This window comes from Parasteatoda tepidariorum, chromosome 11, assembly GCF_982258835.1.
Source record: "Parasteatoda tepidariorum strain Cologne lab strain chromosome 11, Ptep-v5.0, whole genome shotgun sequence".
Taxonomy (NCBI): Eukaryota; Metazoa; Arthropoda; class Arachnida; order Araneae; family Theridiidae; genus Parasteatoda; species Parasteatoda tepidariorum.
Window position 1 is genome coordinate 45,882,994 of NC_141765.1, and position 24,261 is coordinate 45,907,254.

The window sequence follows — 24,261 nt, forward strand, 5'->3', positions numbered from 1 at the left end:
TGTTTTCATTATTTTTTATTTAGCGTTTTTTATTAGGGAAGCTAACTAGCTAGGCGGGAGAGTTGATTGCGTTTTTAACCCTTTCCTCCACAACTTTATTACTGATCACCTTTTGCTGAAAGCTACGAACAAGCTGTCTGTGAATGAGCAATTACTACATTTCCCACCAGAGTCGTCACTCAATGTCCAGGCCAGGAAAAGGGCAACGATCCTAAGGTCATGGATGAAGATCGGGTAGACTCTCCAATTGCTTGTCCGGCTTGCCTTAAAGCTTCCGTATCTGTTCACTTTTCCCCTTTAATCAGTAGCGCCATCCTCTGACAGATATGTTAATTGCTCATCTAGCTTCTTTCTTTTTCAAAGGTTAGACTACAAAAAAATACAAGTTTTTCTCTCAAGAAAGATTTCGAAGCTGATTCTTTCTTATTCCATATGCATGAATTAGAAGCAAACAAACTACCACATTAATTACTTGAACTTGAATTTCAAATGAAAGTTACCGCGCAGTTTTTTTCACCTCTGAAATGTGTCAGCTTGCATAAAAAGCTTATCAATAAGCTTAATTTGGTTATTCATCCAAACAACGTCATTAAATGTTTTCAGAATCAGAATTCTGAATATTCAAGTTTTCAGTAGCAGCTCAATGCTTTCTCAGCATTTTAGTTACATGTCATCAATTTCTTGTCAGAACACATCTTAATATCGATAGAAATAAAGAACTTAGAATTTATCGTTTGCATTGTATTATTAGTTTCCAATTTTAATACCGTATTCATCGTTTGCAATCTTATGCATTATTTTAATCGTTTGAGTTTTAACATCACGTGCCCTTTTTTGTGTTGCCATTATTTTATTTGATTATTTATATTCGAATTAAAATAACTACTGATTTCAAAGCTACTGATTCTTTCCCACGGTTCTTTTTTAATGACATTTCTAAAAAGACATCTTTTTTAAATTTTATCAACTTCAGGCAGCACGTACACACGATATTCTGAAGTAATCCTTTTTTATTTTTTATTTCAAAAAAGTATGATGCTATTTAGAATAAAATTGACACGAATGTCCATCTTGGGAGTAATTTTTTACTATGTCCGAAAGAATAATGCTAAAAAACAATTCATAGCAATCGTTGCCAGTTTAAATTAGGATTTTATATGCTTATATTTTGTCAAAATTAACACCATATTTTTTTTATTGTTTTGTAGATAGACTTTTGTTTTTAGTGGTTAAATGTTAGCTTAATAAGTCTTACATTAATATTGATTATAATAGAACACGACGGTGTTAGTATTAATCACTCATTTATTTATGCTACAAAATACTATTTCCAAAAACTGTTTTCCTTTTTCATCATTTCCCTGTTTTCCCCATTCATAAAATGAAAACGATTTTTACCACTGTCATAGAAATGTGTCATTAAGGCTTATTTTTAAAATAATATAAGTTATCACAATTCACGCTTATCTACGTTTTCATTTTCAGTTATAATTATCCGGCATACACCCGTAAATTTTTGTTTGAAATTATTTTTTCCTTCTTAAGTTTCTTGAACACATTTCTAAATAGATCTATTAGTAGATTTAGATCGATATAAAATTTTTAGTGCTTGTATTTAGCATTTTTAGTGTTTTTTTTTTTTTTTTTTTTTTTTTTTTTTTTTTTTACTAAAAATCTAAAATCTAAGTTGCTGTCTTTTCTGTAAGAACGAATGTGCGAAACAAGCTTATTTAGTTCAAATTTGATAAGTTTTAAACACTCAACTCAGTTTTCATCCGTTATCTTGGATTTTTTTTAACTTTTTTAATTTTTGCTTGTTTGAATTTTTTTTTCTGGTATTTCCTCTATATTTAGCAAATCCTAAAATTGTGACAGTTAATGTCAAGAGAAGAGAAAAGGTATTAAGAAGTATGACAGTACGCATTTTGGTTTAAATTAAAACATTTAAAATAAAAAAAAATATATAAAATTAGATTTTATGTTTTTTCTTTCTTCTAAATAAATATGTATCTAACCATTAATTAAAAAGTCATTAAAAGCATAGAGTTTAAAAATAAAGTTTGAAATACGATCTATAACATTTGCTTGTTTCTGCGCTTCGAGTATACTTTTATGTAATATCGCTTGACACGTGACAAGGGAATTGGGGGAGTAAGGTGAAGTGTAACACTTGGTGAAGAGGGGGTTCATCATTAATGTACAGTCCCTTAAACTTCGTTTCAAAAGATATTGGTATTAGCTTAAGTTTATCAATAAAAATCATTTGAAGTTCCTGTAAAACATCAACAACCTCATTCGAATCATTGACGACTTTGCATATTTCGAAAGGTGATGCTGAACAGAGTAAATATTCTACATTTAATTTATTTGTAAAAAAAAATAAATAAAAGATGATGAAAAACACATTTGCAGTTCCCCTCCTCCTCTCCCTTCCATCCATTTGACGATTAAGTTCGGTTTCGTTGGAAAGATTTTTTTTTTTAGCAGCATAGAGACACATAAGTTAAAAATTAGTATAATAAATTGCTGACTCAGTTTAATAATTTCAAGTTGCCGACATCTAAATATATAAACTTAATGTTGATCTTCTCTTATTGTTACAAATATTTGTTGAAACTGCATATATTTTATCCCCATTCAATTCCATTTTCTGAAACCTCATTAAATCTTGAAAAATTTTAATTGTAATAAAAATTATTTAGAATTATCTAAACTATTTAAATCGAAAGTTTCTGTTCTTTTTACAGAATAAAATTCCTCAATTGTTTTGCTTGCTTCTATTAATTGCTTTAAAAAATTTTTACGTAGTTTCAGTTGTTTCCTCCTTTTAAATCTAGTAACTATTTAAAACAGCAAAAATAATGCCTCATTTGTCATAATTTTCGATGTAATTTTTCTCCCGTAAAAGTCACGTTAACAGCAAACGATCTTCTTTTGAAATTATGTATTTAATATATTTTTTTATTCCTTTTTCTTTTGTATTTTATAACATTATTTTGCTAATAATTTTCGTTTTCATAATCAAAAATCAATCGGCGGTTGGTTGGATTGTTGTTCAAACTCTTTTACGTAGTTTTTAAAAGACAAAAGCCGCTGTCCAGAGATTTGGGAGGGAGGTTCGGGAGAAAAAGAACAAGGAGAAACGGGAGGGGGAAAGAAAAAAAAAAGTTCGGCCGCCGCTTGTCGTAACAATTCGTCTTTTGTTTATTCTTTTGTTTCTGAACAAAACTGTGACCCTCTCTAAGAAACTTCCGCTGCTTGTTCCCGCGAAACTGTTTCGAATCAACAAGCATAAAACTCGACGCCGTTAATTAGTTGTCTTTCCCAATATTTATAAAAATGCACACAACCTCCTTTTCATTAAACGAAGAGAGAAAAGCTCAAAGAAAACAACCAAAAGAGAAAGACTTTGAAATGTAAAAAAATAAAATAAAATAATAATAATTGCTTTAAGGAGGCGAGGGGTTTTCTTGAATGAATAAGATAATAATCTCATGTCTTAAATAATGACCGGAAGCAGCAAAAATTCTGTAATATACTGTCTTAGATAAAACTTGACTAATAAGAGGGAATGAGCTACATATGGAAGAGGGGTGGTAGGGCAAAATAATGAAACACAGGGGAGGGGGAGTATGTGAAATCGAAACAATAGGTTGGTCTGGGTTAGAAAGTGAAGAAAAAAAAAGTCATATGACATGGCGCCCTGCTATTAGCATAGTTGTAAGAGGGGGTTGAGGGTGCTTTTGACAAGTCTCTCCCAGCGTCCTGGACGAGTCCATTGTATGAATGAGAAAAGGACATTTTCTTTTGTGGAAAATTGCGTTTGTTATCGGCCTTAACAAAATTGTGTATACGTCAGAAAATTGGTTGTGTCACGAAAGCTATACTAATGATTCGGATTTCTAAATGGCCCAGTAAAAAAAATAAAAAAAAAAAAATAGAGACCTTTTAAAAAAATACCTCACTTCTTTTTTGGCCCATTGTTAAAAGGAGGTAAGCAAACATTATACTGAAAATCGGAAGGGGGAGGAACGGTGAAAAAAACAATAAAAACAGGAAAAGAGAGAAAAAAAATCTTGCCCTGGAGCGACAATTAATTTCTGTTAATCTTAACATTCGTCTGATATCTCTCCTTCCCCCCTTCTCTTGTACTGTAGTATGCAGTTGCTACAAAACAATGCTTGCAAATGAACGGTACAATTTTACTCTTTTGTATTTATACATATATTTACACATTCTTTTTTATGGTAATTTTTTTTCATCTTTTGTCGGGATAAAGTTTCGTTAAAATCCCTCTAAGCGGACTTGTTTCATTAAAACGGGTGCTCCGCTGCATAGTAACTACCAACATAAAAAGAATAAATATATAATCATACATTATCTCTTTTTTTTTTAACAAAAAAGGGGGCCTTGAGCTATTTCTTTGTCTTCGTCAATTATATTTTTTAGTTTCAAGGGTATCAAGAAATTCAGCTATCAATGGATTTTGCATTCTTCCATACTTTTCCCTAGCTATAGCATTTTTTAGTTTTGACAATAAAAAAAAGTAGCAGAAAAAAAAATACTCGAACGTGAAACATTTAATTATTAAATGAAAAATTAATTCCAGTTTTACGATTTCATTAAATTGAAATAAATATATTTTTATATTTACATCGTGGGCATCAGGTTTTTCATTTGTCTACTCCTCTGTTTAGCACTTATTTTTTGTGAAATTAGTTTAGTTATTAAAATAAACATTACTCCCCTATTCTTGAATAGCTCCAAAATATATTATTAAAAAAATGAATCAGTAAAAAATTAAAATGTGTTTATATTTAGTAACGCAGAGCTTAATGCTGTTAAAAAAATCGTTACATTTGTAACATTTCTGACCAATATTTCATATAACACTTGTTCTTAATTGTTTGATCAAATTTGTTCTTAATCTTAGCTTAAAAAATTTAAAGCTATTTAAAAAATATATAGATATTGCGTAAGGAGCTATTTAATAACGTGTAATTAAAAAAGTGTTTTGATAAAAACCTTCATGAATTTTCAGTATGTACGTAAAACTGATTTCTATTAAGTTTTTATTTTTTTTTTTTAAAAAAAGAAAATAATTTTTAAGGTCCATTTGCCTCCATAAGTTTTACTTACTTAAATAATGATTTAGATCCTTTTTAAAAGAATTTTTTTTTTCTCCTTGTGTGCCAAAACTTTAATTTACGCGATAATGAACCGAACTAAAAACATTGCCAGCCAAAGAAGAAAATATAATCACACATAAAGTTGCACTGATCTTGTCTAAAATATCTTTTTGCTAATGTCTATCAGTAATTCGAATGAAAATGAAATCGAAGACATTTCAAAGGGGAAAAATGAAAGGGAGAAACTTAGGTATAGAAATATATTTATATATTGATCACTGATAACAACGTTATCTGATCAGGTGGCAAGAACGCTCAATGGGTGATATAGGATATGATGTTGATCTAAAATTACGTAACATATGATAACGATATGATGTAATTCATCGTCAGATATTCAATTATTGCTAAGGAAAATTATTTGAATTCCATGGAGTAAAAACAATTTATTAAGATTTTAAGTCTTTCTAAGAAAGGTTGTCCAAATCAGAGCATTTCAAAATTATAAATTATCATTATTTTATACTAAGTATTAATTATAAAATTGCCACTGTATTAGTGAAGCTCCTAATTTTTATAATGAAAAGCAACCCTGAAAGAAATGGTGACCGATGCACGTTGAATCTGTCGAGTCGCAAAGTCCTCCATGTTCCCATAACAAATTAATACCTTTGGGAGTACTGATCCAGGAATTTCCTTGTCTTCTGGATTAGTTCAAAATTACAAGGCTACGGAGTTGAACATAGTAGTCGTAAACCCATAATTGGGTCCCGCATTCGGCTTGCTCCGACCACAGTGCTGACGTGAAATACCCTCAGTGGTTGGCGGATTATGGTCTCCTTGCCGTCAAGCTAACCGTGGGAGGTTCTCGTGGTCTTCCTTTCCATGTAACGCAATTGCGGGTTAGTTCCATCGAAAAGTCCTCCATGAAGGCAAATTTTGCCCAATACTTGATCTAGGTGTTCCCTTGTCTTCCGGATTGGGCTCAAAAGGCTACAAAGTTGAACATTAGTAGTCGTAAACCCAAAAATTGGGTCGGCCTGGCATCTTAATATTCTACATTCCAATTGTAAATTAAAAACCTATTCTATTCATGCCATCCAAAAGAATATAACTTGGTTAATGGTAAAATGATGTAGGAAAAGAGTATATAACATGAACTATTCAAAAGATAGACGGCCGTTTCGGTACTATGAACGAGAATATAATCACTGCCGTGGAATTGAATAATGTGAACGCTTCTATGTTAGTTTTATAAGAAAATCATTTTCGCCTAAGTGCAGCTACCTTAGAAATTTATTAACATTGAAATTTTATTAATGTTGCTTATATTGAAAGATCCTTATGAAAAGCTTTTAAAAATGAAGAAATTTGTTTTAGCTATAGTTATGGATAAAAATTTAAAGCTTGAGTTTTTTCTTTTAATAAATGTCATTTTACAAAATAAAATGAAACATATTTTTAAATCAATATGCATATTGTGCAAATTTATTTAAATACTGTCTTAGTTCGAAACTATACGGTGTATACCGAATAGTACCGAAATGGTCTAGTACTGATATAGTACCGAAACATTCAGAATTAATTTCGACCTTGTTTATTTGTTGTTCCACATAATGTTTCTAGCGTTATTTTACTGTTTATGCCATACAGTTTTAGTCGTGAGATATAAAAATCATGCGTTTATTAAAATATCTAAAACACATGTTTTTTGTTGTTGTTTTTTTTTCGATTTTGAATCCAGCAAGTTTAAAATAACTCTTATAAAATCATATAAAATTACAATCATTTCTCAAAATCTACAATTTTTCTGTAAAAGAGAAAACTTTTTCTTGAACAAATATTTCAAGATTAAATTATTTCAGAAATATTTTAAAAGAGAAATACAAGTAAGTAATATTCTTGTAATGCATTCCAATATAATTAAACATTACAGTTTCACATTAATCATATGTCCATTTATGATTATTTCTTTTATAAAAAAAAGCAATAATAATGCTTATCATAATACAAAAGTAAAAGCACTATTAAAGTCTCAATAAATTTCTTTTAAATCTAAAAATAGCTTACCATTCTAAAATCATATTCACTGTCGTCAATTTGTCCAAGAAAAAAAAGATGTGTTCCAGTAATTCCGAATTCGGAGAATTTAGTCTGGTTTTTCTCTTAGAATTGCTTATTCAAAGAAAAAATAAAAAGCTAATTTCTGCTCAGCAATTTCACTTATAAACAAGATGATCATTTATCTTTACTGGTTTTCTAAAAAATGCTAATGGTGTAAATATCCAATTGCTGCGTCGAGTGTCTGAATTGTTGGTATGGCTCAAATTGTTATAGAAAATTTTGGACTTCAAAAAATATTTAAGTTCTATTGATTTCGAAACAACTAAATTTATTGTAGCCATAATTAATTAAAATATTAATTATCCTAGACATTTCATGCGACTGTTGAAGAAATATATAGTGAAATGATATCTATACATTAATTTATTTATATGTTTTTCAACATATTTATCATATATTACCTTACATATTTCCAGTATATTTCTAAAGTGTATCTCATATATGTATTTCCAATGTGTGTATCGTAATTTTTTAAAAAAAATTTTGGGTTTTTTTTTTTCTTTGGCAATGTTGCATAATAAATTTTCTGATGTTTTTGGGGAAACACCATGTTTTCTAGATTCTATTGAAGTATTTTGATTGAAAAGTATAGGTAAAAGAATTTAGAGAAAAGAAAGAGAAAAAAAATCAACTGGAGCATAAATCATTTACATATTTTTGTTTTTCATTTAAAAAGATTTTCTACATTGAAATCGAAAGTTACTAATGCCCATATACCTTTTTAGAACGATGAAAAAGATAAGTTGATATTGAAACTAATAGTATGGTTTTAAACGTATGGTTAGCATATATCAAATGTGACACATAAACGTGAAACGTATTTCCTAAATGGCACACGATTTTCAGAAAATGCGCCAGCTCCTGGTTTGAATTTGGCAGTACAGTGTAAATATGGTAAATATTTTACAATAAATATAGAATGTGCAATTAAACTACCAACAATAATATTGCGATCATTGGGTCGGCTGCTCAACGGCGGTCATAAAATAAAATAAAATATTGAAAATAAAATATTGCAATCATTATCAACATTTCTTGCATTGTAATCAACATCAACGCTAATATTGCAATCATTATCGACTACGATAAATATGATAATGTTGTAAGTATTGTCTATAACGATATATATCTTAAGTATTGTCAAATTTTGCTCGGGTAACGAAAATTTTCCTCCTTATAAATACAATGAAAATTAATTTTCGAAAATATATCGTAAAATATCGATATTTTCTGATCATATATGTAGATATTAAATTTGCGATATTACCCAGCATTACTTTAGATATGACTTGCTTTGATAAAACTTATAATCATTTCATTAATATGTATTGAGCAATTAGAATTCATGTTTTTATGAAAACATCCATTTCTAATTATAAAGCACAACAAACCATGGCAACCACTTTGTTAAATATTGGGTAAGCAAAATATAAGCAGTCAAGATTATTGATAAATGAAAAATTCCATTATTATTTTGTTCAAAATCCTGTCAACAATAATCAATAAAACTCCTGAGTAGGTGTTTTTTTTTTTTTTTCTTCCTTTCATTTCGTGTTTATTTAAAATATATTATGCATGAAATTTTACAGACAAACAGTTATACAGTGTTGCAAAGTCTTTTAAAATAAACATACGCGACAGATAACGTATATAGCAGGGTTTTTTTTATTTTAGGTTTATTTCAATTTCTGTATAATAATGTATTGGTTTACTTCATTAAAATAATCTTATATATCTTTTAATCTTTTGTTCAGCCTTGTTAAGGAATTTTTTTATTACAATTTTAATGATTTTCAGTAATACTCTTATCAACAATTTCTTTAGAAAATTATCATTAAAATCAAGATCATTGAATTTCGCAGATTTTTTTTTCAATCGTTTGTTCCAGGAATATTTTGAGAACATTTGATTAAAGCCATCAGTTTTTGAAGTATACTTAAAAAATACTGATGGTACAAAATTTCAATCCCTTAAATTTTAACTATTCAAACATTTCTAATTAGTTTATGGAAATTTTCTACAGACAAATTCAAGGACATATATTCATTGTATGAAATAAATTTCCTTCTCTAGAAATTACTTGAGAATTTTATCAAAATGTAAAATTGTATCGTTTATGTTTTTAAAAAAAGTTCAACTTCTTAAAAAATCTCAATTAAGGAGTTAAATGGGAAAACAATATAAGTCCAGATTTACAAATTGCTGATCAAGATGAAATTTAAGGAATGAATGCATGGTTAAACGTATAAATCATATTTGAACAATTGACTGCTTTTTTTTATCTTTCAGAAAACAATGAATTATGTACATTTTATTAAATTAATGCTTTGTCTAACGTTTGAGCTGAACTGAAAATTATTCTTTGATCAATTAGAGAAGTAAATCTGGAGAGCGTTGAAACCCTATTTTGTGCAAATTTTCTGCAATCTTAATAAGGTGCCAAAATGAACAATATTTTCTTGCAAACTGAACGATCTTTAACTTGAGATTTTGTTTTAAGGTGAACTTATTTTCCTGGGAGTGCATCTTTTTAACTTCCTTATCATTTTTTTTTCATTACTAACTTACATTAAGCGTTTATTATTACCGATTAAGTTAAATATTACCGATTGATGTCAAATTGCTGTGCATAACTGAATAAGTTGTAAAACTAGAATTTTGAGAATTCACGTGTAACTATAATTTTACCGTATGCTTAAAACTCTTTTCACACAAGTGTGTGAATGTTATCCTATGATGCGTGTGTGCTTTTTTTTTTTTAGAAAAAACACAAATTATTCAGCTTGAGTTTAAGCTTTTTCCTTTTCTTCAGCGCAAAAAGACTTATATGATAAAACAACTACATTTCTTATCCTATACTGATTTATACTGCTCAAAAAATAAGTCTGCTGATTAATCTGTTGGGTTTTATTGGGTATATATTGGGTATTTCAAAATCAAGAGATATTTTTTTTGTAAAAACACACTATTGCCCAACTAAATTATTGCTAAATTGTAAAAAAATAATTAATTTCCGATTCTTAAGTTTTTTGTGTCCATGATATTGATATTGAGTGAAAAAAATTATTTAAGATAGTAGAATGAATTTAACAAAATTTTGTAAAAGTTACAAACTTGAAACTGGCCACCAAGATATTTATTATAAATTTAGAAATAATTCAATATAATCAAAGATGTACATTTATGTACAGATTAGTTATTCTTAGAAGCCATCAGCTGTATTTCTGACCTGCTATAAAATCCAAAATGTAGAAAATCAAATTTAACTTGTTTTCAAAAATCGAAGAGGTAGAAACATTTTTTTGCAAATATTTCTACCCTCACTCATTTTTGACTCAACCGATGTGGAAATAAATCCTTCAGTGAAAATATTTTTCCATTTTTATTTTTAATGATATAATCTAACTCCCTATGTACAAGAGAACGTAATACTTTTATTAGAAAAAGACACAATTAACCTTTGAACTTTTTTTTAAAACAAAGTATAATTAAATGATATCGTTAAAAAAATCAAAAAGCAAGAATACCGCATGGTTTGTTATATCGGATATTTCGAAATCAGTTGCGATTGTTGTTGACATAAGTTCTTTTTTTGTAACCAATGAAAAAGGAGAACAAAAAAAAATTTTATCCAATAAGAAATAAACTCTTAATTGTTTTGCAAATGAAAAGATTATTATCTTCTACTATGTCAAAAGAAACTTCTTTGTGTCAAAATAAACTCCGGTTTCGTTAGGCAACTCAGGTGTCTGTCCTTTCATAAAATAGCATTTTCTTTTCAGATCCTGCTATATATTTTAAAAGCTAGAATGTCAAGGATAACAAAATCTTTATAATTGTCAATTCCTCCACCCCTTTATGGATCACCATTCCTGCACGTTTCGAATTTCAGTTTTCGAATATTAACTTCGAATACAATTGAGTACTGATTAGTCCCAAGATTGCAGAGAATTGATTTCCAAGATTGTCTAATTCAATAGCGAATTAGTTGGTATTCAGAGAAAGTGTGGCTATTATCTAGTTCCAGATGTCAGACTATTTTCTTCGAGACGTTTGTGCCAAACTGAAAAAAAATTTCATTTTTCTGCGTCATTTAAACTTCGAAGAAAAAAAAATATGTATTCATACTCGATTGAGTTTAAGTAAATTAATTTTTAAAAAAAAATAATTAGAATTTGAATAATCAATGTAAAATAAAACTGAAAAAGAAAATCCGCCACTCAAAATAATTTTAAAATATGTTTATGCATTTGGTCTCATTTTATCTACACAGCAGTGGCGTAGTTTAGGGGAAGGATTGGGGGATAAAACCCCTCTCTGAAATTATTCATTACTAGATTAATGAGATATTGTACGGTAATAAGGATGTAGATATAAAAAGGTTTTCAGTAATTTAAGCAGTTTTAATATAACGCTGGTTCAAAATTAAAACGACACTTCTGCACTTACTTCTCATGTTGTTTGTATGAGAAGTGAGTGCAGAAGTGTCGTTTATATAATATATATATCAAAAGGAAATAACCCTCCTCGAACAATCATTAAAACTACGCTAGTGCTACACAGTAAAAAATTCCGGATCAGATTACGGTATGAAGAACCAGCACTTTGGGTGCATCATACGTAAAATCCATTTTTAACGTAATTTTTTCAGTAATATTTATTTAACTAGAAGTGATTCAGTGATTTTACGGTCATTATCACTGTAAGTATAACGGTATATCAATTTTTTTGTTTCGTTACATGTTCCGGTAAAAATGGATTTTACGATTCCGGTAAAAATGGATATCCTGAGTGCCGATATTTTTACCGTTATTTTTATCCAGAATACTTGCAGTGTAATCGAGGTTGCATTTAAGAATGTTTTGTTAAATACTTACTTTCATGCGTCCATCTGTTTTCTTCTAAATAGCGACCCGGAAGCATATTCAACATTTTCCCTCATTAATAATATTTTATTAAAAACATTGGTATTAAATGATTTCTGAGAATTGCATTAAACAATTAAGTAATGAAAATTTACTTCATTGAACTATTTTAAGAGAAGAAACTTAATGAATCATAATTATCTGGTAAATACCTTACTTCATTTTCTGAAAACATCTGCGGTTTGTTAAGTTTTACATATCTTCTTTGAGAAAATAACCATTCTGTGTTGCAATTAACCTTGGCGAATAATTGAAAACACCCATTAAATTTAGTGAAAAATATTTATTTAAAAACATGTTGGATTTCCAAATAAGCTATTTACGTTAAATTTAAAATTTCAAGTAACATTGAGAGCTTTTTTTCATGAATGTAGAAATAAAATTCTACTGAACATCACACAAATGATTTTATGTATGTTTCATTATTTTAAGTCAGCATTTTTTAAGTTATTTTGAGTGTGTTTGTCAGAACTGTAACCACCACAGTCTAAAATTCAAAGCCTCGTTATACAAATAGATTGATCATGTTACTTTAATAGTTTATATTTTCGCATACGCTTAACTCATTCGTAAAGCAAAATGGCTTAGTTTAATATTTATATGTCTGAATTGTTAATATCTATTGTTTCACACGGAAAATGAAAATAAATAAATTTAAATTTTATTCCTTAAAAATAAATTTCATTATGCAATGAAAAAGAAGAAATAAAATCGGCAGTAAAACCATGTTAGCTTGTTTTTAGAGTGAGTTAAAATCCGCGACTACCCAACACCTCCTAGAATAAGGAAGGCCTGAGCACGGATCAAATTAGTAGTCCGATGTGACGAAGTTAATTGCGCAGTTGATAAAAAATAAGAAAGATGTCATTACGTTCGGGGTACTAAGCTGCGCAGTGGTTAAAAATACGAAATATGTCATTACGTTTGGACTACTAAAGGATATTTATGGTAACCCGTGCAGAGGCCTACTCTTTTCTAGGAGGTATTGGACTACCTCGAACTTTTTACAGCTATAACATATATTTACTACCAAGAAATTTTCTTTATAAGTACACATATTATGTTCAAGAGAAAGACACACTAGTCCCTTATCCCCCCCCCTCTAAAAAAGGATATTTAATAGTCTGTATTTTTATTTTTATTTTATTCGAGTGAGTAACAACTCTAATATGTTATTATGAAAGACTAAAATCTGGCAAATGTCGTCCTCATTGGTGAATGCCAGCATTCTCTAAGTCGCTTAGGTGTTATGTTCGAAATACGTTATTTTTCACTTACACCGGCAGTCGACATTCTCTAATTTAAGTGAGATTTTAAATGTATATATATATATATATATATATATATATATATATATATATATATATATATACAGTCGAACTCGTTTATAACGAGCTCGGATTTAACGAGAACTCGGATTTACCGAGGGAAATGAGAATTTTTGGTTGGATCAATGTTAAGTCTATGGAACAGAAGTCGCTTTTAACGAGCAAGACCCGGTTTTAGCGAGCAATATTTTTCTGTCTTGCAATCTTCTTTCTCATCTTTCTAGTCTTTCTGTCTTATCTTTTTTTCAAAATGATAAAGAAATGCGAGGGAAGGGGGTTAGTTGTCATTAAATTAAGAAAAGTATTTAATTAAATTAATTAATGTAATTAAAGTAAGTAAGTATTAATTAAATTTTAAGTAAACTCAATCATTTGACCTCCCAAGCCCCCCCCCTCTTCTGGTTGCACGCCTGTCTTAAGGACCCGTTTATTACGAGCACTCGGATTTAACGAGTACATGTTACGGTCCCTTTGTGCTCGTTATAAACGAGTTCGACTGTATATATATATATATATATATATATATATATATATATATATATATATATATATATATATATATATATATACATTCTTATCTTATTCTTATTATATACATTCTTATCTTATCTACATTCTTACACAAATCTTATTTTTCAATCCAGTTTCATAAGCTATAAACTAGGAAACTGATTTTATAGAATTTTAAAACAAAAGCGAAATTTTATTTCAAATATTAGGTATTGCAAAAAAGAAAGAAAAAAATGATCGCTGTAAAAACGGAAATGACCTTAAAAATATAATATAACTAAGATATTTTTTACGATTTATAAAATATTTTTTTTTTTAATAATTATGACTTAATCTTTTTTCTCTCATCTTATGTTGTATTGTATTTATAAAAATATAAACAGTTAGCATAACTACAAAGTATAGTAGCATTAAGCTACTTAAATACATAAATTAAAATCTTAAGCCTCGCGTCACACATACTATTTTTTTAAAAAAATTTTTAACATCAAATTTATCCGTAGGTTTATTAGGTAAATATTGAAAGAAACACGAAATCAGCCATATAATCCTTAAACAAAAAACAAAATGATTTATCCCTGTTGTAAAGAAAACAGCTACTTTGTAATACAGCATCGTTTCATTGAAAGTTAACATGGTAAAAAATATATATATACATCCTTGGGTAACAGAACTAAGAAGGAAAAAAAAACTCGCTACCTAAATAAATCTTATCCGCCTGAACTCTTTAAAGCTATCTTGATATAGTGCTTTAAAGAAAGAAGATTTCATGTTTGTTCAATTGAAGTGACTTGTCCCGTTAAATGGCAGTTTGAGGTATGGTTTGTGTGTATGAAGCAACCATCAAATAAAACTTACTATTTGTCCCTATGCCAAAGCTGGAGTGTGGCATACTGGAGAATTTCTTAATATAGAGGCTTTACTGTTGTCTCGATGCATTGTTAAAATGGTTTTCAGAATCACCCTTTTGGCTTTGAACCAAACCTACAACAGTAGCTTTCCACTTTTATCTAATAATGCATTCAAAAATCTGCTGAAAGGGCTAGAAATTTTGGGACCCGTAACGAAAATAGAACTTTTTAAAGATTCTTTCATCCCTTGTGTCAGTCATTTTACAATATTTTTTTTTACCTATAAGTTTTTTTTTTTGTTTCATGAATCACGATTCCCGGATCTTAGACCCAGGTGAAAAATACTCACCTGCTTTACGAAGTTTAGAAAAACACAATTATTAGTTTTTGTCTCATTATTCCAGGTATGAAATAAGGTGACAAATACTGTTTTAATTATTAAAGCCTATAACATTTTAGATCTTACAGAAGGGATGCACAATATTTTGAGAAAGAAAACAGCATATGTTATTTATTTATTTATTTTTACTTTTAAGCTTATATATTAATTTACAATAACTTAATTATTGCTTAGTGCTATAAGAGAAGTATTAGCTTGTCTTAAAAAACAAAGTATCTGTATAATAATTTCGAATAAAAAAAAACATGAAGTTTTTCGCATTTTTTCTTCTTTAATAGTAGTAAATTTTGCCAGATTTTGAACTTTCGCAATGGAAAAAATTTCATTATATTTCAACTGTATATTAAATATGCATTCTTTCTTAGTTTTTAAAAATATCCTTGAGCTACATTCGCTATTTGTTTTGAAAGAAAGTAACATAAAAAGATTAATTGAAGCTTTTTATGTTACATACATACATACATACATACATACATATATATATATATATATATATATATATATATATATATATATATATATATATATATATATATATATATCAGACAATTCATTGGACGCTGTGCAGATTGTGTATATTTTTAAAATTATTTTGGCATTTTATACATGCAATTAGAAAATGGATGCAAACAGCAGAGAAAAATGGGTAAAAAAATATACAGCAAACTCTTTCATCCGTTTTTCATTATTCAACTGTGTATATAAAAAAACGTATTTTTTACTTATGCAAACAAATACTACAGTCTACATTTTTTCCAAGGGTTTGCCATTCTACTCTTAGTTTGTTAACTTGTTTCTGAACGTAAATCAAATACCTTGTTTATTCACTAATCGACTAATTTTGAAAATTCGAAAACATAACTTCTAACATAAAAACTACCTTAACATTAATGTAAAAATCTCTTGGATAATAAAAAAAATCATAACAAAATACATAAGGCGTTCATTCAAACTTGGATACTCACGTTAAGAAAGTTGTAGAAATAAATATACACGACGATCCTTCAAACTTTGATATTCAAATTAACATAGTTGTAGAAATAAATATACACGACGATCATTCAAACTTTGATACTCACGTTAAGAAAGTTGTAGAAATAAATATACAAGACGATCCTTCAAACTTTGATATTCAAATTAACATAGTTGTAGAAATAAATATACACGACGATCATTCAAACTTTGATACTCACGTTAAGAAAGTTGTAGAAATAAATATACAAGACGATCCTTCAAACTTTGATATTCAAATTAACATAGTTGTAAAAATAAACACGCAAAACAGCCATAATAATGAAAATTATTTTCTCTCGTAGTATATGAAACAGAATCTTTTCTATTCAAAATTACTGATCGACGAAACAATTCTCATTTGCTTAGATAGCATATCTAGAAAAATTCTTCAAAAGAAAAGCCAAACATTAACGGGTGAAATTAAATAGTGTATCCTTTTTATTAGGCGTCAGGCATAGATTTAAAAAGAAAACATGTATTTAAATTTCTAACATTAGTAACTGAAAAAAAATGAATTGCTTTAATTTTATTTTTTATTTCATGTATTACTTATTGCAATGTGTTTTATAGTTTCGAAAATATAAATATTTAAAATTCGGTCTATCATTTATGCTAATCCTGAATTATGTCTTCACTCGAATTCTTCAGTTATATTAAAAACCCGGGCAATCATCTGTGCTCACCCTAATTACGTCTTGAATTCGAATTCTTCAGTTATATTTAAAATCAAGTGATTTCGATTTAATTGTGAATAATTCTAGTTCTTATTTTATATTCTAAATACGTACTTTCTTGAATCGCAATAATTTATAAGTCTTTGGTTATCTTCAAGCCTAAAGCACGGAAGTTTAATTAATAATCGGCATCCATTGTTCATTTGACATTTGTGTGCATGATGTTCTCATTCGCATTAAAAATATTTTTAGTTTGTCGCTGACTGCTATCCTTCTAAAATTAGTCTGTTTCCGTGTGCTGGAATATTTTTTAAAGCTTTGTCTATTTTGATTCCAAAAAAGTGACCTCTTTTTTTCATATATTCTACTTTTTCACAATTCTTCTCTTTCTTTAAAACAAACGCTTGCCAAATACTTTTGTCACTGTCTTTTACAGATGCCAAGAATAGTCGTCTATCGATTGATCTTTCTTTATGTGAATCAGATAATACTCTTTAAGCACAATTAGTGATTTGTCACTTTACAATGCTCAATTTGTTTTTTGTCGGAAGATATGCATAAAGTTGCTTGAAATTTGTTGTGATTTACGAATTACTCAGTTTATAAATACTCTAAAAGCAGTTTCTGAAATTTTCAAAATAGAATTGTGTATTTTTTCTTCAATTCTGATATGAGGGTAGAGGTATATTTTTAAAACTTAAAAATTATTGTGTTTATGTTAATACGGTTTGACTTTCCCTTTAAATGCATTTTTTCTGACTGGAATGTGCCGACATAGACAAAATGTACGTAGTCTGTTACTGCGTTTCAAATATATACTTTAACACTCATCTTTTATGACAAAAAATAAAAAAAACTATACGCGGAATTTTTTATTCTAAATAATTAACATTTTTAAAACCACTAAATACAAATTAAAGATTGTCTTCTCTAATTTTTTTCCAAATCAAAGATTATCTTCAATTACATTCTATTAATTTTCCTATAAATTATTTAATAGATATGATATAAAACCCTACGATTAAAATAAGCGTGTATTTTGATTTGTTCTTTTTTCATTATTAAAGAAAATAAAAATTTAATTTGAAGAAACAAATAAGAATTTATTATAAATCTCATTAACATAATCGAACAATAGAAATAGTTCTTAACAAAGGAAGTGGTAGGTTCTAAAATTTTTTTCCAACTAATCAATGAGTAATTTAAGTATTCTTTCAATCTTTACACATACTTAGTAGCTAATGAAATCACTTGTGAACTTGGTCAACTACATTTTTGAAACTAAATGCGATAACCTTTTAAAACCTTTTTTCCACTATAAATTATTTTCTTTATGATGTAAAAATTAATTACTGATATCTTCAAAATCTGATTCCTCATTTTTAAAATGGTAATTGTGTAATTAGATTATCAGGATAACTCTTAATTTATAACAAAAAAATCTGCAATGAAACATTCAAAAAACGAGAGTTGAGTTTGTCTAAGAATGCGTTTATTATTAAAAATGATTGACGCATTTTTTTAATAAAATCGTTTTTGTTTATTCGTGCCTATTTAACTAAAATAAATTCATGGCTGAGTAAAAATTTATTCTAAAAAAAACTCAAAATATAAGATATTCGTATTTTAAATTCAAAGGAACATTTTGCCCTCAAGAATAAGTATAACATTACGCTAAGAGATGGCGCCACTATTCGCACTGATATTCTCTTCAGAAAACTTTTTTAATCTTATGTTTTGAGATTACATTGACATTTCTTTTATATTTTTCAAATTTATTATTATAAAAAAAAATTCTAAATACATATAATTTAGTTACATATATTTTCAAATAATTTTGAGAATAATTCACCGTTCCCCAAACACTTTGAAATTTAGACGTTCAATTTAATTATTTATTAACGAAAAGTAAAATAAAAAAAGGAAGAAAAAAAAAGAAAAAAAATAAGAAAGGGTCATTTCTGGTGAAATAAAATTTTTTTCTTTCATCAATTAAATTTGTTTTAGAGTAGTATTCTACATTAAACATTAATAAGAATTACATTAAAATAAAATAATAAATTTTAAATTGCGACATCCAATAATAAATAGATACATAAAAAATATTTATTCAAATACAGAAAAAAAAAAAAAAAAAAAAACATGAGAATTGTTAAAAAATTTCATTTCCCTACCTAAATAGAAACACAAGCGCATCAATAATTTTAGTGCATGTTTTTTTATAGATGATTTTCTATTCGCGGAAACTATAGTGGCTTTGAGTCAGAAAAATTTCTTTAATACTTAATTTGTTGTCTATGAACCAGAGATGGGCATTCGTCATTCAGAATAATGAATAAAGAATGATGAATAATTATTCAAAATCTGAATAATGAATAAAGATTTATTCATTAGTCAGAAATATTTTGAATAAAGAATAAATCATTCATTATTCGTTATTCAGTATCCTTTATTCATTAGTCAAGAATAACTGAATAATTTCACTGGTCAATAAAAATGAGCGCGGAATACTCTAATTGACAACGATTATGACAACTACAAATAAAACGTTAATCCTTTTCAAGTATATTTATATAATGTTTGAGAAAATTTACTTTTGTCTAACATAATGCAGACTTTTGAGAAATGGTTACATGGCAAAAAAGGGTTTAATTTTTTTAATTAAAATTTTATTTAAAAATTTAAAATAATATTATCGTTTGCTTTCAAAAACTATAAAAAATAGCGTTTTATAGATTTTAGAACAAAATTTCAAAATGAACTTAAGTAACTAAACTGTTATAAACCTACTTTTTAGCACAACTAAGTATGTTACGCTGGAGTAAGTTAAAATAACATAAAAATAAATAGTCATACTTGTCTTAGTTTTATAGTTTAATTCCTAAAATAAGACGTTTAAGAGCAAACGATGTTTTGCATCTCGTTATAGACAAAAACATATCGATTGCATTTTTTGCTGGTTATTCAAATTTTATTCAGAAAAATTAGTCATGACTAATGAGTTTATTCATCAATCATTATTCAAAAATTTTTATACATTTGCATAATGAATGATGACTAAATTTTCATATGATCATTCAGAATAAATTTATTCTGAATAAATTTATTCTGAATAAATTTAGTCATGAATAAAATTTTCGTGAATGATGCCCATCACTGCTATGAACTATATAAATCTTTCTAATAAATGAACTATATAAATCTTTCTAATAAATGAACTATATAAATCTTTCTAATAAATGAACTATATAAATCTTTTTAATAAATGAACTATATAAATATTTCTAATAAACTATAGTTCATAAGAGAAAAATGAGTTAAAATTACCATAAGGATCTTATATTTTATCACAACAATTTTTCAGAATTTATCTGGCTGAAAACATTTTTTTCAAAAATTATTCATATTTTTTTATATTCTTATTATTTAATTCAAAAAAAAAATTTTTTCTAGGTAAAATCTTTGCTGCTGGACAACATTACCCTGCAAGTTTAGCTTCTTTGGGAAATTATCCACCAACAAGTTCAGCTCTTCAACTCCTTCAACAGCAAGCTGCTGAGGCTATGCATCATGGTCATTTTGCTCATCAATTTTCCAAGGAATCTCCAAATCATTTTCTGGAAAGTGCTTGGACTCCAGAAAATAATGTTCCAAATGTCTCACAACAGTTACAAAACTCAAATGAAAACATTTTGGAATCTCTTAGAGCTAAAATGATGAACAATGTATCAAGGCTAGCTGCTGTTTCTTCCAATAACATCATTCCTAATCCCCAGGTAAGATTTTTTATTCAATTCATTTATTAGTTGCCAGCAGCTATTCCCCAATGTTCGGTTTTGCAAGCTAAGCTGGCAGCAAATTGCTTGTTGTACGCAGAAATTTTTCAAGCAAAAATAATTGAGCCTTTTTTTTTTTTTTAATTTATGCTCAGTGGCCTACAAATCGCGGGCACTCAGTCGCCATGGCGCCTAGAAAATCGTAGCTTGCACTAAATATTTAATAAAAAACAAACTTTACTTTCAATTCCATAGCAGACTGTCTCTTAAATTTGTCCTGACTATTAGTAATTTTCCTTAGACCTGTTTTGTAAAATTTTCCGTATATTAAAATTAAAAAAAATAGTATTAAAGAATCAAAGAGAATTCATTTTTAAGTTAAAATTTTAAATATTTAAACTAAATTAACATTAGACATCAATAAAATTTGCCACTTTCATTTATTTTTTCTCAAGTAAGTAATGAAGTTTAAATTTTAATAACAAACTTAAAGCTTGGAGAGTCGTCAAAACAGAATTAATATAAATTAATGTAAGTTAAAATAGAAAAATAAAATAAAATAGCTTATACCTGCGTTTCTTATTAATGTGTTAAACTATTGGAATAACTTTTATGTGATGAGTTTGTTATAACTAATATTATTTTTTTGGTTTATTATGAAATGTAAAAATCGAAACATTCAAATTTTGCTCCCTCGATAGTGGTCAGCATTTTCGCCTGTAAACATTTAAAAATATCTAGTTTATAAGCAAATATTGAAACATCTTATTTATAAACAAATGCTAAAATTCTGTAATTACAACCAAATATATTAAATTAGTAAAACAATTTGTCTTTTCAAGTTGTATTTTTAAAATTATAAAAGATATTACAATCGTGATATTATTAAAAAAAAGTTGTAATTTCAAGTTGTAATTTTTAAAATTATAAAAGATATTGCAATCGTGATGTTATTATTAAAAAAAGTTGTAATTTCAAGTTGTAATTTTTAAAATTATAAAAGATATTGCAATCGTGATGTTATTATTAAAAAAAAATGTGCACGCGTGACTTTCCAAAATACTGTACGGAATAAGCGCGGCTTAGAATGTTGCACTAATTAAACCGAATTATTTTATTTTCTCCCCTATTTAATCAATTCCTTTATTTTCGATTTGAGCAATGATGACAAAATGAAGTGGTTTCTATTTCTCTATATATTTTACATCAGCGAAATTGTCTTAATATATTTCTCTCTTGATTCCAAACATTATTCTCATATGGCTTTTTTTTCTTACGACCTTACAAATATTTATTTAAACAAAATATTTTTTGAACTGTTTTTCGATTGCTTGTTAAATTCTTTGTGATTATACCCTTGGTAGACGATGCTTAGGACTCATTCTAATAATATATACTTCTCACAGGAAAGAAAAAAGTATTACCATCTAATAATGTTTGAGACATGACAATTTGAGAATTTATGACAGGTGAATAATAGTTGAAATTTTTTTCCCGCGGCCAATCTCTACGAAAATATTTAGCAAGAATTTTATTTTTATTTAGTCCTTCATTTCTTAAACAGGGAAATATATCAATTTTGAAAATTACCTATTAACATCGAAATTTAAAAAAATACTATCAAGAATAAAGTGGTTTACATTAATTTTTGCTACAGCTGACATAAAAAAAGCTCAGCATTTGATTTAAAATTCAGGTTGACTTTCGGCATATAAATTCTATCTTCCAGCATATGTGAAAAAATATGTTTATATGCTTCGTTCTTATTTAAAGTTAACGTTTTTTATTAACATCGCCAATTTTTTTTAGGTCGACGCATGTGCGTTGCAGGTGTTCAATTTTTGGAGGGGGAAAATAATTGAATTACCATCTTTTTAACTCTCTAAATTTCACACATAAAAAAGAAATTTCTTATACCCCCAAAAAGATTAATTATTTTTCTCTCTTTCTCGTTTTTAACTTTGGTGAATTTAATAGAAAATGATTCGTGAAAATTTTCTTTGTCTTAAATTTTGAGGGAGACTTATAGAGATTTCTAATTACTGAAGGGCCATATCTCTCCCCCCCCCCCCAGCAATGACACCTACGGGTCCACGCATTTGCTGCCTTCGAACTTACTTGACAAACACTCCAATTCAATACTAAATCTTGGCTGCGGTCAGTGTGCGGGTGGGTGACCACTTGGATCAGTCTGCGTAGGGACCGAGGGTGTGCGGTATTGGTCCTCGTTAAACTGTGCTACTGTAAAGTGCTCGACTTCGCGCGCAGGTCTTCGGGCTACCGAAGCGGGGGTGCCATCCCCTCCGCAGAGGATCAAAATTGTGATGGCATGCCTTCGGATCGTCCTCCGGGATGTTTCCCAGACCGTCGCCAATAGCCCATTGTGCAGCTCTAGTGCGACGTAAATTAACAACAACATCAATACTGAATCTAATTAATTACACGACAGATGAATTGACGAGAAACAAATAAAATTCAAAATTCATAGTCTTTATTTTTTCTGATGAAAAATATTTCGTTCTTATGGTCCTAATTTTTAAGTTCTTGATTTTTAAATGTTCATTAACATCCTATTTTTTATCAAGAATATAATTGTGGATTTTAAAATAGTAGATTTCGAGAATAGAATAAAATGGTTTGGATTTTCGATCCGACATCTTTTTGTTTGAATAAATAATGTTAGTAGAAATAGTAAAATTACGGAATCCAAACTTAGGGAACGTCCACAAATTATATACATGGTTCAGGCATATAGACTTACCCGCAGGGTTAACTATTTCAAACCTTTCGGGAATTCTGTCATTTTATAGAAAAGAAACTCAAAATTTTGCTTTATCAAAATTTTATTCAGGGGTCATACGCATATTTATAATTTTCAGCCAATGAAGTTACGAATCATTTAGGGTGAAATTTTACAGTTTCGCAATTACCGATTCTTCCCCATCAAGGAATTTTAAAAATAATTGATACCAATCAACAATACATAATAATAGACTTTCTGAATGATAAATTGAGGGACCATCCACTAAATTAATGTATAGTGCAAAAGAGAAAAAAACGGATCACCCTGAATAACTTGTGATCTAATGATAGGCTTTTAACGTTTTAGGACTCAACCTTAATGGTTCAAGAGGGTGACCTCAAATATGGTAATTAATTAGTACAGACGATATTTTAAGTTACGAAATTAGACACACAAACGTACTTTATCTGAATAAGCATGCATTTTTTCAAGGGATTCGGGTTTCTGACCACAAAAATATAGGCGGTAGGTACCTGCAATCTGAGAAATATGGTCCCCATAGTTTGGTCAGGAAAGCGATCCAAAGTTTGAACCCCTTAATCTTAATTTTTGCGTATTTCACCATATCTCGATATTTATTTAAGCGAATTGAAACATTTTCGCACACAATTATAAAATTCATTTATCCACAAATAATTAAGTACAAAAAATAAATTTTAGTAAATATATGATACTCAAAAAGTAAAATGAACATTAAGGAATCCATACTTTGAACCGATCTCCTGAC

At 28.3% G+C, this 24,261-nt stretch overlaps 1 protein-coding gene across 9 annotated transcripts in view; it reads left to right on the plus strand.

Annotated features, from left to right (window-relative positions):
• Positions 1-24,261, plus strand: part of LOC107445721 (zinc finger protein castor homolog 1) — a 195,512-nt gene that overhangs the window by 148,090 nt on the left and 23,161 nt on the right. For all 9 annotated transcript variants that reach the window (XM_043051818.3, XM_071187567.2, XM_071187565.2 and 6 more), the window contains exon 3: positions 20,409-20,731. In XM_043051818.3, coding sequence (XP_042907752.1) covers positions 20,409-20,731 — 323 coding nt within the window. The remainder of the gene's footprint in view (positions 1-20,408; positions 20,732-24,261) is intronic.